Source organism: Dermochelys coriacea, chromosome 17, assembly GCF_009764565.3.
Source record: "Dermochelys coriacea isolate rDerCor1 chromosome 17, rDerCor1.pri.v4, whole genome shotgun sequence".
Taxonomy (NCBI): domain Eukaryota; kingdom Metazoa; phylum Chordata; order Testudines; family Dermochelyidae; genus Dermochelys; species Dermochelys coriacea.
In genome coordinates this window covers 5,394,659-5,411,487 of record NC_050084.1, presented here as the reverse complement: position 1 = coordinate 5,411,487, position 16,829 = coordinate 5,394,659, and the positions used below count along the sequence as shown (strand labels likewise).

The following is a 16,829-nucleotide window of genomic DNA, read 5'->3' as shown; positions in this document are numbered from 1 at the left end:
TATAGGGGTGGTAAATATTTTATTTGGGGTGCTCAACTATTACAACAGGGGTCATATAAGTAGCTAGAATAGCTGGGAGGAGTTAACCAGTCAGAGCAGTATGGCATACTGAATAGACCACTGGACCTCAGGAGACCTGGGTTCTAATCCCAGCTCAGGTAGGTGAGCTTGGGCAAGTCACTTCTGCTGAGGTTGTTTCCTATTTGTAAAATGGGGAAAGCAATACTGACCTGTGTAAAGTGCTTTGAGATCTAAAAAGTACTATAATAACTAGGTATTAATTGGAAGCTACTGCTTTGTGCCACAGGGAGACTCCCTGGTGTGGTCACAGAAGCCTTCCCTAATTAGATTAGCATAATTTGCTGGAATGTCCCTTTATGTTGACTCCAAAGGGCCAGAACATAACTTTGCATGTGCTCTTTCACGCAGCAGCAGTGCCTAATGAGTTGCTTAGTAGTTCATAGAGCTAATAGTTTTATTATAGCATTGTAGGAGCCAAGAAGTTGCAGCATCCTTTTACCCTAAGTTAATTTGGTTGTAGTAGTATTCATTCATTCTTCATAGCTAGAGCGAGGAAAAAAAATACCCAACTACCTGTTTGAGTCAGCGTGTGAATAAATTTCAGTTCTAAACTGGGCCTTGATCCCCTTATCTAGTCTGTCTAGCCTGCTATTATGATTGCTAGTTTTATAACCATCATCCCTGCTAAAAATGTAGAAAGGGGACACTTTAAAGAAGCCCCCAAAACAAGCTGTTGGAAGATGCACTCAACAGGAAGGGGTGTGTGTATATTTTGACCATATATCAACTGCTCGTCTGTGGTTTCCACTCTATCCACACTAGGTGCTCTTCAGCCATAACTTAATTGCAGATTTAAAGTTTAAAAAGACACTAGTAGACTGTCTTGTTCAGAAGTGACACAGTTAAAGCTATAAGAAGAGGAGTACTTGTGGCACCTTAGACTAACAAATTTATTTGAGCATAAGCTTTTGTGAGCTACAGCTCACTTCATTGGATGCATCTGATGAAGTGAGCTGTAGCTCATGAAAGCTTATGCTCAAATAAATGTCAGTCTAAGGTGCCACATGTACTCTTTTTCTTTTTGCGAATACAGACTAACACGGCTGCTACTCTGAAACCAGTTAAAATGATGTAGATGGACCTACTCCAGAGGCAGGAATGGTTATATTCTTTATCAGTACTTCAGAGCCACTAAATGCTTATTTCAAACATCAAAGCAGGACACCCAGCCCCTCCAGTGTAACTGACCCTACAGCTGGTAAAGAACTTGCACAGTTTCTCTTGAGAGAGAGCAACAAGACAATCTGAATTCTTCCAATTGTCTAATTTAAGTACAGAGTTTCAGTAGCTGTTAAGAAGCCAGAAGCGCATGAAAACTGCAAGTAAGCTTATTTTATCTTGTGATAAGGTTTTAGTTTGCTTACCAATAAGTTCAACATGGTTTTAAAAAACTTTAGTTGAAGATTGAGCTGTATCTTACATGGAAGGTACTATGGTAAGTTTCTCTTGTACAGGCACATCCATTCTTGTTAGAGGGTGGTCTCTCCACTCCCTCACCCATGGCACAATTGTCTTCTATTCAGTTCATGTATTACAGGCACCTGTCCTTTATCTCTGAACCTGGCTTGGCACAAAAGATTGGTGGTGGTTATTTTTAGCTACATTGAGTGAGTAGATGTAACAGCAGTTTAGAAACTGAAGCTTTTCTCTGAAAGCTCTACATACCTATTGCAAGTGAATAGGAACTGGATCAGCTAATTTAATCATAATTTTCATTGTTGCCATGTCCATTTGACAAGGTTAAGCTGGATAGATTTACTGTATGGTTCTGCAGCAGTGTATTAGACCACAGTGGAAGGGAGATATTAGTTCAGCCTTAGTTTATTGCAGTTGTTGTGGTCAGATGTAACCTTGTTCACAGTAGAATGTGCAAGCACCTGGCTTAGTGGTATTACCACAACAGTAATAAGGTACCTGGTGGAGTGGACTCCCTTATAGGGTGACGAGATAGCTCAGTGGTTTGAGCATTGGCCTGCTCAACCCAGGGTGGTGAGTTCAATCCTTGAGGGGGCTATTTAGGGATTGGGGCAAAAATTGGGAATTGGTTTTGCTTTGAGCAGGGGGTTGGACTAGATGACCTCTGAGGTCCCTTCCAACTCTGATATTCTATGTCCTGTTTTTAGAAGGGATAGTCCTGTTTTTAGGGACTTTCTAGAGGTACCTATTACCACCCCCAGCCTGTCCTCCCCCCACCAGTTGCTATCTTGTAACCCTACTCCCATAGGACATCTACAAGAGATACAAACCAATGGAACAAAGCAGAATCTGTAGATACATGTATAACACTGGGACTTGGGGAACACTTGGGGAAGAGCCTGTAGTTCCCATTGCTGGAATATGGACCATGGTTATGAAGTACCGTTACTAGTGGCTAGTTTTAATATGTATTAGTAATCAAAACTAATTCCTTAACAGTTTTTCCTTCACTTAAAGATCACCACCCAGAACACAGCTTATTTAGTTGTAGTTTTCTTCTTCCTCAATCTCCAGGCTGAAGCACATGAGAAAAATTGTTTAAAATAAAATTATCCCCTATTGGTAGCTCATGAGTATGTAAATCTAAGGCTAGATAAACTTTGTTAGAGTTTCAATCAGATTAAAGCAGCAGAACCAAGCTTTAATATCCTGCCCTCACCACAAGGCCTCAAACAGGAAGAGTGTTAGTTCCCCTCCCAGTCAGATTTGTGTTTACTTCACTAGGTTTTAGGATAAGCCTATCTACACCAAAAATGGAAATAGGTTTACTCTTTCATGACTTTCTCTGTTCTCCATGATCACCTAGAGAGTTAAGGGCTACCCAAACCCTTGGAACATGATCTGATTTGTCATAACAATTTGAAGCAGTCTAGCTTTATGGCTCCAGTAATGAATTCTGATCACTTACGGTTATGTATTTTTGAGCACAGATGTACATTAGTTGGGCAAGCTTCCAGCTTTGGCAAATTAGCTCATCTGTACATTTTAGATAAAAAGGGGGACCCAAGCAAGCCTCTTGGTGCCTTGCCTCCACATCAGCCCATGTAAACATGTCTTAGCACTCCACAGGTCAAGATTTGAGCCATTTTGGACAAGAAAAGCCAGTTCCAGAGCTGAGGATCCCTTTCAGAGAATGCTGTACTGCCAGCTCCTCTACTCCAAACAGAGCGTGCTCATCCATAAGCAGATGGAACTGCGGTAGTATGGCATTGGAAAGAAGTTGTCTCAAGCAGCAAGACCCAATGCATGCAGTGCTTATACATCACCACCTTAAATGCAATTTAGAAACCAAAAGTAGTAGATGCAGATTTTGGAGTACTGCTGACATGCACCACCACTGAACCACTCCTTAATAGATAAACTGGTGCAAAATGCAGTAGCCTAGGTTTTCATATTGACTCAAGAGGCAGCCCCCTGTAGAGCATATTGCAACAACTTCATGGTAAGGTGACAGACCCGATTCATCAAACTGAAAGTGATAAGGAAAAACCCAGGAGAGGAGCACGCTTAGATTTAAAAGTTCATTTCAGCAGAAGTTGGTTTTAACAAAATTCATAACCAGCCACTATGATATTAAGATTGTGCTATGGCTGAAACAGAAATGCTAAGTTTTCATGAATTTATTTGGTATGGGTATCAGTGCCTCTAGCAACAGATGCATTAAAATTGCATACTCAAATAAGACAGTATTCAGCATTGTCAAACATTTAAGTCAATTTTATTTGAAGCTAAATATATTAAGGCAACTTAACATATCTAAAACATGATCTTTGTCAATTTAACTGAAACAGACTACAACCTTAAAGTATCTCCCAGTTAAGATGCTGTAGCTGACCATATGTAGCCAACTTTTGAAAAGTGCTATTTTCAGCTGTCTGGTATAGTCCTTGCTATAGGAAAAGCATTAATACATATTTACTGCATAATCCATCAGTGCAAGACACTTTCCAATAGTCTCCATTCTCAATTTGTTTTGTTAAGATGGCTCTTCCCTTAACCTAGGAATGCTGTCTGAACTTGGGGCCCCCAACATCAAGTGAATCTATGGGAATAGCTGGTCTCAATGGTTAGGTTAGTTTTGAAGAGAAAGAAACATAAGTGAAACTACCACTATACAGGATGTCCACAATCCAGTAATTTATTTTTAAATTTGAATTTCAAATTGCACAGACAAAACTGAACAGCAATATTGTTTGAATTCTCTCTTCTGTACACTCAAAACAGTGATCTAAAACACCACAATATCCAACATACACAAACCTCAGGGCAGGGTTAGTAAATACACAGATTGGAATCATGGTGCTCTGTTCCCAAATGGAATGATCCCACAAAAAAGCACAGGATACAGCACAAACATAAGGTCATCTGTTACATATGGAATGAGCAAAACACTAGCATTTTCTATAAGCAAAACCTGCATAGGTTAAGGGAAATTTTACTCATTTTTAAAAATCAGGCAAGGTTGTCCATACGCATTTTTAAATCATTTTAAGAGCTATGCAATCCAGAGTAGGATATGCTGATTAGTGTTGTCTGTCATCGGCAGTCTTGCAAGTTCAAATAGAAACATCTTTGCTTTAGCATTTTCTTTGAATATACAATGAGACTTAAATGCATTTAGATAGACAGTACATAGTCAGCTGCTCACATACATTGAACACAAGATTCAATAGAGTTTAACACTAGAGTGCAAACTGGAATCTCCACAACAGCCTGTTTTAATGTTAAGAAGCAGTCCTGCAAAAAAAAAAAAAAAAAAAAAAAAAAAAAACACAAAACAAAACAAAAAAAACACACTTGAACAAAAATATTTAAGCTATTCCCCTTTCAAAGTAAAATCTAAATGACATGGAATGTGAAAAGAGATTGAACATAGGTGTGATCCAAACAGTTTGCGCTAGAAAACCATAGTCCTTCATGAAATAAAAGTTACAAGAACACAAGGCAAAATGCTTGCTTTTCCCTGTTTGAGTTGAAGCTTGGAGGGACAGTGGAGTTTCAGTAAGAAAATTTGCTAGCTCCGGATCGTCTTGCACTGCACCTTACATGGTGTACCCGAAACCAGGCTGAGGTTGCCCATATGGAGGTGCGGTGTAGCCATAGCCAAAAGGTGCTTGCGGGGGAACTGCAACACTGGGTCCTGCTGTCAACATTAGCTGTGGCTGACCTGAAAATGGGAAGAGTAAAATGATTGTTTAACTATTTCAGTCTGCTCTAGCTACTGCAGTTTGCCTATTTCTATTCTTTCCCAGGAACTGTAGAAAAGATGTACAATAATTAGTTTTTACAATAATGCTGATAAAATACATTTAGGGAAATGAGATTACCTATGGAGATCAGGCTATTTGTGACCACCTCAAACATTTTACTGAGTCCTTGATAATCTACCTTCCACTGCCTTTGAGTTTTATGGTCTGCCTATCTTATAGAAAGGAGCTATCAGCATCTTTTCTAGAAGCAGCCATGTTTAAAAGGATCTTTCCTCTAGAGAGCTAAGGAAGTACATGGATTTAGATGCTTTGCTTTAGTTTCTAGAAGCTACTTGTAGCATATATTGTAGAAGATGGAATGACAAATATTTACTTCCCTATGATGCAGTGAGATGTTTATCCACCTTAACCTACACAATGTCCTAGCCCAGTCCCTCTAATCTCCAGTTTGGATTAGTTTTAATTATGCATTTTAGGTCATGGACACAGTTTAATATAACAGCTCACCACAATCAGGCCCCACCCTCAAATTTACACCCAACAGCTGTAACAACCTTCTGTTCACTCCCACTTTGTCACTGCTTTCTTGTATTTGACCATCTGCTACATCCCAATTAATTTTACTGCAAAACCAACTAAATAGTGAGGAAGGCAATACGGTATACTCTAGGGACTTTGAGGTATTTTCTAGATACTCTTAGCTCAGTATTCTGGTCACAGAACTGTTCCTGACCAGATTTGCTCAAAGTCATTTATGTTCCAGTTTAAAAAAAAACTATGCCAATTGAAATAAATTGGCAAACATTTAAATTTATGGAACACACTATTTTCTACTCAAAAAAGAGGGAAGTAGAGGCTTTCATAGGTGCTTAGTATAAAGCTATTCTGTTTATCCCTTCTCATTTTCATACACTTGGAAAGTGACTCAAGTAAATTTATCACAAAGAGTTACATATTTATGCACAGTGCCAATGAATTTTGCACATTTGCCCTTCACCTACCTCCATGGCTTTCTGCATTATATTGCAAGTTTAGGTATGAATGGTATGTGTGTCTATAGGTATTGCCACAGATCAGTCTGAACTGCCAACCCTCCTACAGCAGAACATGTTTTTCTTGATATTTGTGTTCTGTTTTGATTCACAAAGAAGTTTAATTGTATGGTGTGCCCAAGGACCAAGCAAAAATAGGACCCTGTTGTGCAAGGCACTGTACAGGGGAGCAAACATTCCCTTGCCCAAAGGGCTTACAATTAAAAATACTGATATGGGAGGATGCTATGCTATAATACAAAGTGAATAATATTATGACAGCAATGGTTAGTTTGGGTGGATTCAGTTAGGAGAGGATTAGCTAAGAGTGGTAGAGTGGGGTGGGGGACTAAAGGGGGAAGACAGGTGAGGAATGAAGCTGAAGCACCATGTATTTCTCCAGATTTCTAGTCCTCTGGAGTATGGTTAATATTTACTTTTGGTAAGAGTTCCTTGAACATGTTGGGATATGTGAGATTTAAGAAGGCTGTGCAATAGTCAGCCAGCCTCCTACAAGGGCAGGCAAGCACCAAACTGTATGGATTACTTTCAAAGCAGACTTGGCAGAGTTAATGTAGAATTTAGATACTGCTCATCAGACTAGTCTCAAACCAACACCACCCTGCTTAATTAGCAGAAACTTCCCACTTTCCAGACTATTTCTTTGGATATGGGTAGGGAGATATGGTTGGTCAGTGTTTTGCATTGAACTTTGGAAGCAATATCAATACCAATATTTAGTGCATAATTGTGTATCTGGACATTAATGCACCGATTACGAATAGTGATAAGTGAATCAAAAGAAAGGTTACCATAAACAATAGGTTGTGTTTCTGTAGCTTGCTCTTCTTCCTTTCTCAGCGACTCTGAGGCATCCAGTTTATCCACCTGGAAATACGAAGGCCCAATAATTAAACCACCACCCCTCTCTAAAGAAACGTGTTCCTTATTTTTTTGGCAGACACGTGGAAAAGCCTTCGTGTACATTAACCGCAATCAAGAAAAAAGACCATTGCTTACAAATTCAAGTAGCAACATTGATATTGCTGCAGCCAAGTTTGTCTCAGCATTTTTCCCATGAGAAAGTCCCCTGGAAGGATTTACAGGACACCTGTGAAAAGCTCACACCAGACTGAAATTTGGCATGCAAGGTCCCAGCCATGGGAAACCAATTAGTGTTTTGGGTTTTTTTTTTCCCCCTTCTTCAAATCCTTAACCATATTTAAAATATTGTAAGGAAAAGGTTCACTGGAGTCATTTTAGCACTCCAGCAGCTCTAGAATGTAGAGAGAAAGTTTGTCAATCTAGTGTGAAAACATAAGATTGTTCAACTTGGTACACACACACTTGGCACCACACTTCAACAAGAGTGTGCAGCAACTGGAAAATTATCTGTTCTCATTCACAATAAATAAGAAACTTTTGAACTAGACAAACATCTCCAGTCTAGAACTTCTATTTAAGAGAAAATTCTTACAAGGGCATAGAAGAGTTTTATAAATACTTGACAGTATCAGTCAACAGCATCTGACATTTCACTTGAGCATCAAGAAGTTAGTGAAACTAACAGTCCTAGAGAAAAGTCAGTCTGTTCACTCATGCAGTTTCTAATTTTATATAGGAAATGCATAAACTTAAAAAGCAAAGTCAAAACTATGGGGCAAGTTCTTCAGAGTCACATTACACAGAGAGCAGTATCAGAGCCTAGGTGCATAAATGCCTAGCTCCCATTCTATTTGCATGAGGGCAGAGTCAGTCAGCTGTGTGGATCAGAGATAAATATTTGGGGGGAGAACCTATCAGTGTTTTCACCCTGATCATGTTAGGGTGATTGAAAACTGGTTAGTTGCATGTTATAGCAAAAATACACTAAGATCTTAGTTGGCTAGTCTTCCTTCTCTCCCTCCGCCCCCGAATAGAAACTATAGCTCTGTTTTGGGAAGTTGCTTAATTGACTATTCCACACCACTTATGACAATTCATCTAGCTGCTATACAGTTATATATAGTCATAGCTACCACAGAGACAGGTTCAAGTGTTCTACATCTTATGATACTGAAGATGAAGTTATCTAAGAAAGTTACTATTTGGAGTTGCACTAAGGTGGTGTCATTGTGTCAGTAGTTTCCTCCTTAAGTATTGACAACTCAAAGGAACACAACCCACAGATGATACTAAACAGAGTTCTGAGGTCACTTCCCTAGTTGGTACTCCAAAACTTTGATGCATCTTTGTTTGAACTATGCCAGATGTCCATAAGAGCATTAAAAAAAATTGCCAAACTGAGGACACAAGAACTAGCATTGGTTGTAAACATTCTGAAGCAAGCCATCCTTCAGCCAGAGAAAATGAACTACATTATGGAGTCTAATGGTTTTATGAATCCATATATTCACTTGTGACCCCAGTTACCAGGCCACACTTCATGCACGAAATACAAGTATTGGCATTTGAGAGTTGTAGCATCTTTCGCTCAAACATCAGGGAGTAGCAGAATCTTGTTTGAGAAGTTAGACACCGCACTGAAGAAAGTCAATTGTCAAGTTAGAGTCACAAAAGAAAGAATGCCATTAAAAATCTTATTCAAAAAATTGCATTCAACATTAAGTCTGTTTCAAGAATAAAATGGGATTAACTAGACTAGCTGAGAGTATTGAAATGCTGAAGCATAGATCCAGATAGGCTCTGCATAGGATACTGGAGTAGCAGCAACAGCTAAGCAGAAAGTTTCAGGTTTCCATATATTTGGCTAACCCTTAGCCCAGAATATTCTGTTTGAAGTCTCTAATGTTTGCCTTTCCTTTATCTGACCTGGTTTAGAGGCCTCTTAAAAAAGCCACCACACATATGGAACTTAAATCATGAACACAAGCTTGTTAAAGGTCTGAAGACAGTGATCCTTATACACCACTTGATTAAGCATCACTGGGTTCAGTGCCCTCTTAAACTGCTTTAGTAAAGTAAACTGCATTAAAAAGGCTTTTCCACAAAGACTGCAATAAGCTGCAGAGGAAAAGTAGTAACATGCGTTCAATGTTATTTTGGTGTTATGTGTGCATGAAAAAGAGGCAAGAGTACTGAAGCAAGTAGTGAGATCTGAAGATGATTGCCATACAGACTCCCCCCCCAAACCACACTCAGCCCACAGCAATGCTTCATAGCTTCAGGAATAGTGGGATGTAATTGCAATGACTGTTGTACATGCTCAGTTTAATAATGCAGACACTGCAGTTCAGTTACCTTTTTTCCACACACACGCTTTTACTGCCTCACTTACTAGCTGCTGAAGGACCTTACATGATGCATTTTACTCAGGTTAGTCTTGAGTTCCAGTGGTGACCAAGATGGATGTATAAACAGCAGATGGTAGTTTGCACTGATTTAGTCTTCAAGTCCTTTACATAAGCTTGCCTGCCCTTTGCCCAACCACATTTAAGAGACAAAATGTTACACAAATTATGCAGCCAGCATGGCTCATGTTCCAAGGAAAATTGGGAGTGGGTATAGGGTACAGAAAATAGATTGACAGAAGCTTTGGAATCTGCCCACAGGCTGGGCATAATTGAGCAACAATAGGCAAGTGCCAGACAGGCATCAAAAGAGTTCAAGTTTTAGCATTACCACTTGTTACAAGGGTTTTTTGGAAAAGTAGCAAGAGGTTGGTTTTTTGTTTTGTTTTAAGAAGCTGAAGAGCCCTGAAGGCAGTCTTCTCTTTTGCTCAGCTATGAGGGATGTCATGAGGAGGGGGGAGGGTAAAACAAGACTTGATACAATAGCTTAAGTTTTAAGTTACTGCATTGAAACAGACTAGCACCATAAGAACTGGAAACCTGAAGAAACATGAGGAAAAGTCTCTTCTGAAGCAGCTAGTATCTATTCTGCCTACTGTCAGCACACACATTAGAAAGAATCAATAAATCAGACTGGATCACAGTCCTTATAAATTTGCAAAAAAATTGCTGCTAAAGAATGTACATATAACAACTTCCTTTTAACTAGAGTCTCTGGCTGGAGCTGGAATAGCTTTAATTACTGCTTTTTGCAGAGAAAGTGGTTACTGTCAACTCCTGCTGTTTGTACAGTCAATTTCTTCTGCACAGTATTGGTCAACGTTAGTATCTTGAAATTAGTACTTGGACTGTGATCCAACTGATCAGCCTTCTGCCCTTCCTGAAGAGTCTATTAGCCGATTAGTAGCAAGTGTATCTACTTTTGTCCTACAGTTCTAACTATTGTAGTTTTAAACAATTTGCAGAGGCTTTAGTGAGATATTGTTGGGAAAAAAGCAGTAGCAGCAGTGTAGTAAAGGTAGGAAAGAAAACTCATGCAGTTTCTTTAGACTTAGTCCTCCAGACTTAAAGATGGAAAAGAATCAACTTTCACCTTTTCCTTTATTGCATCAACCTGCAAAGGAATTCAGAAGTGCAGCTTAGAAAAAAAAAATCAAATTCCATATGTAGCATATCATGGTAGAATTAGCAACATAATCAGGGAAGAAACAATTGATAAGAAAAAGAGTAAAAACAAGAAGGAAACACCAGAAGTATCTGCTTCAGAAACCCAGTATTGGTCACTAGATTTTATTGACTGATAAGTCAAAACTAAGACAATAAGGTAAATCCTTTGCAGCATTTATACTAGAGATTTTATATATGCACTAAAGTTCTAATTCAAGACTAGAGCACGCACACTCAAAAAAAGGTAATGTTGACATCAGTCCAAACTAATAAAGTATCCCATAACCACCAATAGGATACACACTTGAAAGTTTCTAAAGCACTAACACCAGTTGCTTTCAACCAAAAATTTCTCTGCACTAGTTTGACTCTGCAACAAGTGGCTCTAGAACTGCCATAAAAAAACCTCACACCCCCCTTTCAACAGGCAAATCTTCTATGCAACCAATGTGCTTTACTTGTTTTTATCACTCAAAATAAGGTTACCTAGTAGCCCCTAGCTTAGAAGCTTTATCATAAAAATTAGAGAATCCAAAGAATAAGATGTATCAAAAGTAACTGACAAAAAATGCTCAAAGTCAGCGTAGCTGAAGTTGTCCAAGAAAAGTCCGGTGACACTGGAATTGAAGACAATTAAAAACTAAACAGGTGCTACAGTTAAATAGCTTGTGGCTTTTCCTAGAGGTTTACGCATACATAAAGCATACCCACAACGGAAAGTTTAAAGCACCAGAGGAAAAAAATTCCTCTATAGTCTGTCAGATTTATCTGAAACAGTCTTGCTGGAAGGAAAGAATCCTAAAAAATAAATGAGTTTCTTCAACAAAAGAGCAGCAAGAGTGAAAAGAGGCTAGTTAAAACTAGAGTTGAGTGTATTATGTTCAATATGTTCAAGTAGTCCGCTTCATAAACACTTACATTTAGAGATTCCACCCCTAAAATGAATCTAGATTGAGAGGATTCCAATTAGTCTTATTTCATTCACGTATCCTTTGACTATTCAAGTAATTGCTGAGCTATGCAAAACACTACGTTTTTCACTAAGAGCATGGCAGAACGTAGATTTAAGAGTATTTATAAAACATCTGTTCCAATATTCCCTGTCCACTAAAAAAAGTTATCTGGGAATGCTAACCATAATGCATGGGTATTTTCCAGACTTCCATATAGTCAAAGAACTGTCTTCCCCCTAGACAAGAGAAAATTTTGGTACTAGAATCACATCATCTGTGTGTTCAGCAGAGAACTATTACAGATGCAGGTTCTTCTAACTAGTAGCTAGAGTAACTATCTGTGGGTATTTTTTCCCCTAGCAGTTATCACTTAAAGTGAAGCCTTTCTCCCCCGAGAACTGAAAATAAGAGTGAACCTAAGTCAAGACAGACATTTGACAAAGCCAATATCAAGATTAGTGGCAGATGAAAGTCTCAACCAACAGAAATAGCTTTTACCTTGGTCAAGTATCTCCTTCATGACTGAATAAAGTAGGGCATGGCAAAGTCCATGATGTTGTGCCTCCATGCAGTTTCCAAGACAACATCTGGCCTTAGAAGGTCATAACAGGTGAAGAGACAAGCTCCAAAACATTCTCTCTTTTCTTCCTGCAAGAACCACTGCAGCAGTTCTTCTGCTAACTCTGTATCTTTGGATTCTGAAGCATATTGCATTGCATCCTACAAATGGACAAGAGAATCTCTCATTAAAAAGAGCCACATCTATGCTGGAGAAGGAACTGTGCTAGGCATACCAAGTTTGGTCAAAGCAGTAATGAGCCATTCAAAAAAAAAAAAAAACAAAAAACAAAAAAACAAAAAACACACCACTATCTTGGGGATTTAGGCTTCCAAGATGCTTTTCAAGTACATTATAGCACTACCACCAGAGGGGATAGGATCACTGATACTAGTAGTAAAGTAAGCCATGTGAACATAGACTGGAATATAGAACATTAAAGCTATGCAGACCTCTTACCTTGTATAGTCTGTCTTTCTTGCAAAGTTCTACACTCTGTTTCCAGCGATTGTTGCCTTTAAAGAGATATGCAGCAATTCTTCTGAACTCAATCAGCTCGTGCTTCTCCAAACGCTGAGCAAGGGAGATGTTGTCAAAGTTGTCATAGGCATCTATAGATGTCCTAAGAGCCTGAATTGGAATAGAATGGAGTCATTCAAACCTCAGTGCTTGTGTTCCAGAAAGGGTCAATGAATTTATGTTTTAGATACCACTTGAGCTGTTTGCAGAGTTCCTTTGCTCAAACTTTTGAGTCTATTTTCAGATCTTAAGTAATCCTGCAGTTTGTTACTGCAGTTAATGGATGCATAGTTATGCCAATTAGCTATCTGTACCAATTAGAATGCATAAAAGAAAGGTGTTTTAAACAAGGGCACTTTTTTTATTTTTTTTTAAAAAAGCCTACCTGATAGTCTTCTATATAAGAAGAGATTATTCAGAGACTCATTCACTGATTTGTTGTTGTGGTTTTGAACTGAGCGCAGGTATGGTTTAACAAGTGGAAGCTGTTTAGCCTTTAAGAGAAGAAGTTTTGACATGAGAATCCTGAACATAATATAGCACACCATAAGCTTATAGATGTTTGTCGCAGATACATTCACTGTCATTTACTCAATTGGAGTCAAATGCTTCATCTCCACTTGTAAAGTCTTTCATAATTATAGGAAAATAAAAACCAATTACCTTACTGAAGAAGTTTACAGCACGAGTATGATCCAGCCGAGGAGACAGCACCATCAACAGATCATTGAGCAACAGGGGTTTAAATTCCAAATAAAACTGGATTGCTTTATAATACAGCTCCACATTGGCCACCTAGAGACAGCATAGAGGATCATTTAATAGATCTTTACATACTTGTTCCATGGTGTTTATGTATTTCTGCATGGTTTTTTCTCGTTTGTTACCTCTAATGAAAGAGAGGCCCTTAAGTTACCTGAAGCATGCCTGCCAGCATTAAGAAATTTTGCTTTAGAGATTTCAGATTTGCTCAGTGTACTCCATTTATTTTGTGGTATTTGATTAAATATAAACCTTCAGAGGGTAATCCAATCATCTGTGGCATTGTAAGTCTACTTGGTATTTTACCACATATCCAGGGTCCCTGACATAAGCTTAAGGTAGTGATGTAGAGGAAAAAAACATTATGCTGAAACTAGTACCAGTTTAAGCTAGGACAACTTCTAATCAGGAGATTAGCTAGAATACAAATCAAACATGCAGAACAGTGTTGCCTTTAAAGAGGCATTTCTCACACCAGATCAGGCAGTACCTTAGTGATGATATCTTTGAACTGTCCTTCTTTCCATGCATCTGTTGGGTGATTCATCATTGTGATGATAGCATTATCATACTCTTCATATTTATCATACAAGAACACCAGCTCTGCCCAAAGATGGGCTTGTTCTGCAGCTCTTAGCACCTATACACAGAATGTAAGTGTTTAAATACAAGTTTAATAGAGCAAAAATAAAATCTTAAGGCCACAAGGGGCCATTATGATAATCTAGTCTGACCTCCTGCATAACACAGGTTAGTGGTTTTCAGCCAGTGGTCTGTCATCAATAGCTTTCAGCACTCTTTCAGCTTTGAAATCCATCAGTTAACTTCAGAGCACTGATTTACTTTTATCTTGGTATTTCGTTAGTGTTGAAACTTAATAGATCAGGTGGTTTTATTAAGTGTGAAAATCTTGTAATTTCATTAAAATTTAGTTTATGCAACAAACTGTTCTACATGCTATCCAGAACTGTTTAAAAAAAAAAAACACACACACCTCACATAGGTTTTGAGACTGTTACCTTGGGAATGTTGACTCTAGACCAGAATAGTTCCAAGTGCTCCCTCATCTTCTGGGGCTTGAATTTGGAGTAGAGAATTGCTAGCTCTGTAAACATTCCCATGTGGGCACGCTCAAGTCCCAGTGCTGCTTCCAACATAGTTATCAGCTCTTCAAAGTATCCACGATCCTTAAGAGACAGGTACAGTTAAAGACCAGCTGTAGCAAGAAGTTGGGTACTAAATGGATAAAAAGACAGCATGCCAAGTTGGAAGCAAAGGTGATCCTGTAAACACCAAGTTACAATAGCATCTGTGTAGGCATATTTTGGTTGATGCTTTCAGTAGCATTAGAATTAGGAGTATCTAGTACATGTCCTCGTCATTACCTGGTAATAGTTGATGAGCTCTTCCAATTCATCCGCATGCACTACGATATGAAGTCCACACATCTGGGCTAGACGGAACTCTTTCCCATCAACACATGCAAAGCAAACCTGAAATTCAGGTGATAACAATTAAGTTTTGTCCAGTTTCTGAAAAAGCACAGCTCTATCCAATTGTATACCGAAGAGTCCTGTCAACAAGGGTACATTAGGATTTAAGAAACACTGTTGGTAAGATCGCTGAGGCAACCTCTTGATATTTTACTGAGCTGAACTCTTAAGACAGGGGAATTTACCTCTTTCCATGTTCGAGTGCTGTTTGCTTTCCGAGCACCATCAACAGCTGCTTGGTATTCACCTAGGTGAACCAATGTGGATGCCAAACGGCCGAAATTTGACACGTTGTTATACAATAGCTTAGCAGCATCGTACATCTTCTCATCATAGCAGCGATCACCAACCTAAGATTAAGTTGGAACATTAGTCCTCTAGACTAGCCACAAGAACTTAATTTTATAGTGACAAACTGATTTTATTTTAAAGGAGATATTTCTAAAATTAGATCCATTCTCAAGTCTGAGGAAGTTCTAGCCACTAGCTAATATGTCTAAAGCTATTAGACAAAAGTCAACTCTGCCTCAAGTTATTTGTATTTTATTCGACTTCTTGAAGAACTACATTACATTAAACCCAATAAATGCTTGGCAGGCCAAAGCTTGGTATTCTTACTGGCTGAACCCCAAAATCCAATTACTATGGCAGCTAGGGAACCAAGAGCAGAAACTCACTTGCTGTATATGAGCATTATTAGGTCCATTTATGAATTCTTCCAGCTCAGCTAGACGATTTGTTTTAGCAAGAGCAAAAATGAGTTCTGTCTCCACATAGGACTCTCGTGCTTTTTTGCGTGCCATCTGTAGGTATTTCACCAGCTCTTCCCAGTTCCCTAGGTGAAGAAACTTCACATTAAAGATGGTAACTTTTCATGATTGAATCACTTATAGTTTGAGAATGAACAGGACTAGAAGTTTGCTCTGTTAAGTTAGTTTTACAATGATAATTTCTGTAAGTAGCAAACATTACTTTAGCCAGGACCAAGGCAAGAGAGAGAGCGCGCGCGCCACTATGAGTGGCCAGCCTCTCGTGCTAGAGACTATAATGATCTGAGTTTATTGTTGCCACCTTACTACAGAAAACATTTAAAGCTATCACTTAACTTGCATTTTACTTTACTATTGTTAGAGTTGTTAAAAAGCAGTTCTCACTGCATAGAATTCAGAAGCCTAGGGAAAATTTAACTCTGCAGCTAGAACAGCTGACTAGGAGAGGGCAGCAAGAACTAGAGGAGCTAGCGGTGACGTATATTAATTTGATCAGCCATATTTGAGGATGCTGTCAACCTGAGTTTTGCCCTTTGATCATTTTAGTATTATGAGATACTAAATCGAACACATTTTCTAGTTCAGCAGAATTTAGTACTACCCATAACACTAGCAGGTAAGAGAGTTTCAGATTGTAGTGGCAGCTGTAGTAGTCATTTAAATGACAGGCTTTGGTTAAACTTCAGATATCCAAACATACCAGAACAGCACAGAAGATTCAGTTAGACAAAAACTGGAAATCCTACCGCTAGCATTGGCAGCTTGAACAACTTCCATGTAGGAGGAAGGATCATCTGCTTTAATGTAGGAGTCAATTGCTTCTTTTACCATCCCTTTCTGAAGCTGGGCTTTAGCAAGCTGACTCCACACAGCAGGCTCATTGCAGCGTTCAGCAAATTCATAGGCACGATCCAGGTTTCCAATATGTTCAATCAATACCTGAGAAAATGGTACCATGTCAGTCACCATCAGTACAGAAAAAAAAACATTAGTCTTAAGTTCCCAGACAACTAATGAG

At 38.8% G+C, this 16,829-nt stretch overlaps 1 protein-coding gene and 1 long non-coding RNA gene across 2 annotated transcripts in view; one reads left to right on the top strand and one right to left on the bottom strand.

The window, feature by feature from the left end:
• The first annotated feature begins 1,191 nt into the window (after positions 1-1,191).
• On the top strand, positions 1,192-13,740 carry LOC122457005. Its single transcript, XR_006276261.1, has 2 exons — positions 1,192-1,403; positions 12,069-13,740. It is a non-coding gene; the product is annotated as an uncharacterized LOC122457005 (long non-coding RNA).
• The window catches only part of CLTC (clathrin heavy chain), a 52,188-nt gene continuing 40,208 nt past the window's right edge, over positions 4,850-16,829 (bottom strand). Inside the window, 13 exon segments of the mRNA XM_038376200.2 lie at positions 4,850-5,224; positions 7,111-7,186; positions 12,207-12,428; positions 12,727-12,897; positions 13,172-13,184; positions 13,186-13,280; positions 13,450-13,581; positions 14,039-14,188; positions 14,568-14,735; positions 14,934-15,041; positions 15,227-15,391; positions 15,719-15,876; positions 16,558-16,750. Coding sequence (XP_038232128.1) covers positions 5,100-5,224; positions 7,111-7,186; positions 12,207-12,428; positions 12,727-12,897; positions 13,172-13,184; positions 13,186-13,280; positions 13,450-13,581; positions 14,039-14,188; positions 14,568-14,735; positions 14,934-15,041; positions 15,227-15,391; positions 15,719-15,876; positions 16,558-16,750 — 1,776 coding nt within the window. The 3' untranslated portion in view covers positions 4,850-5,099.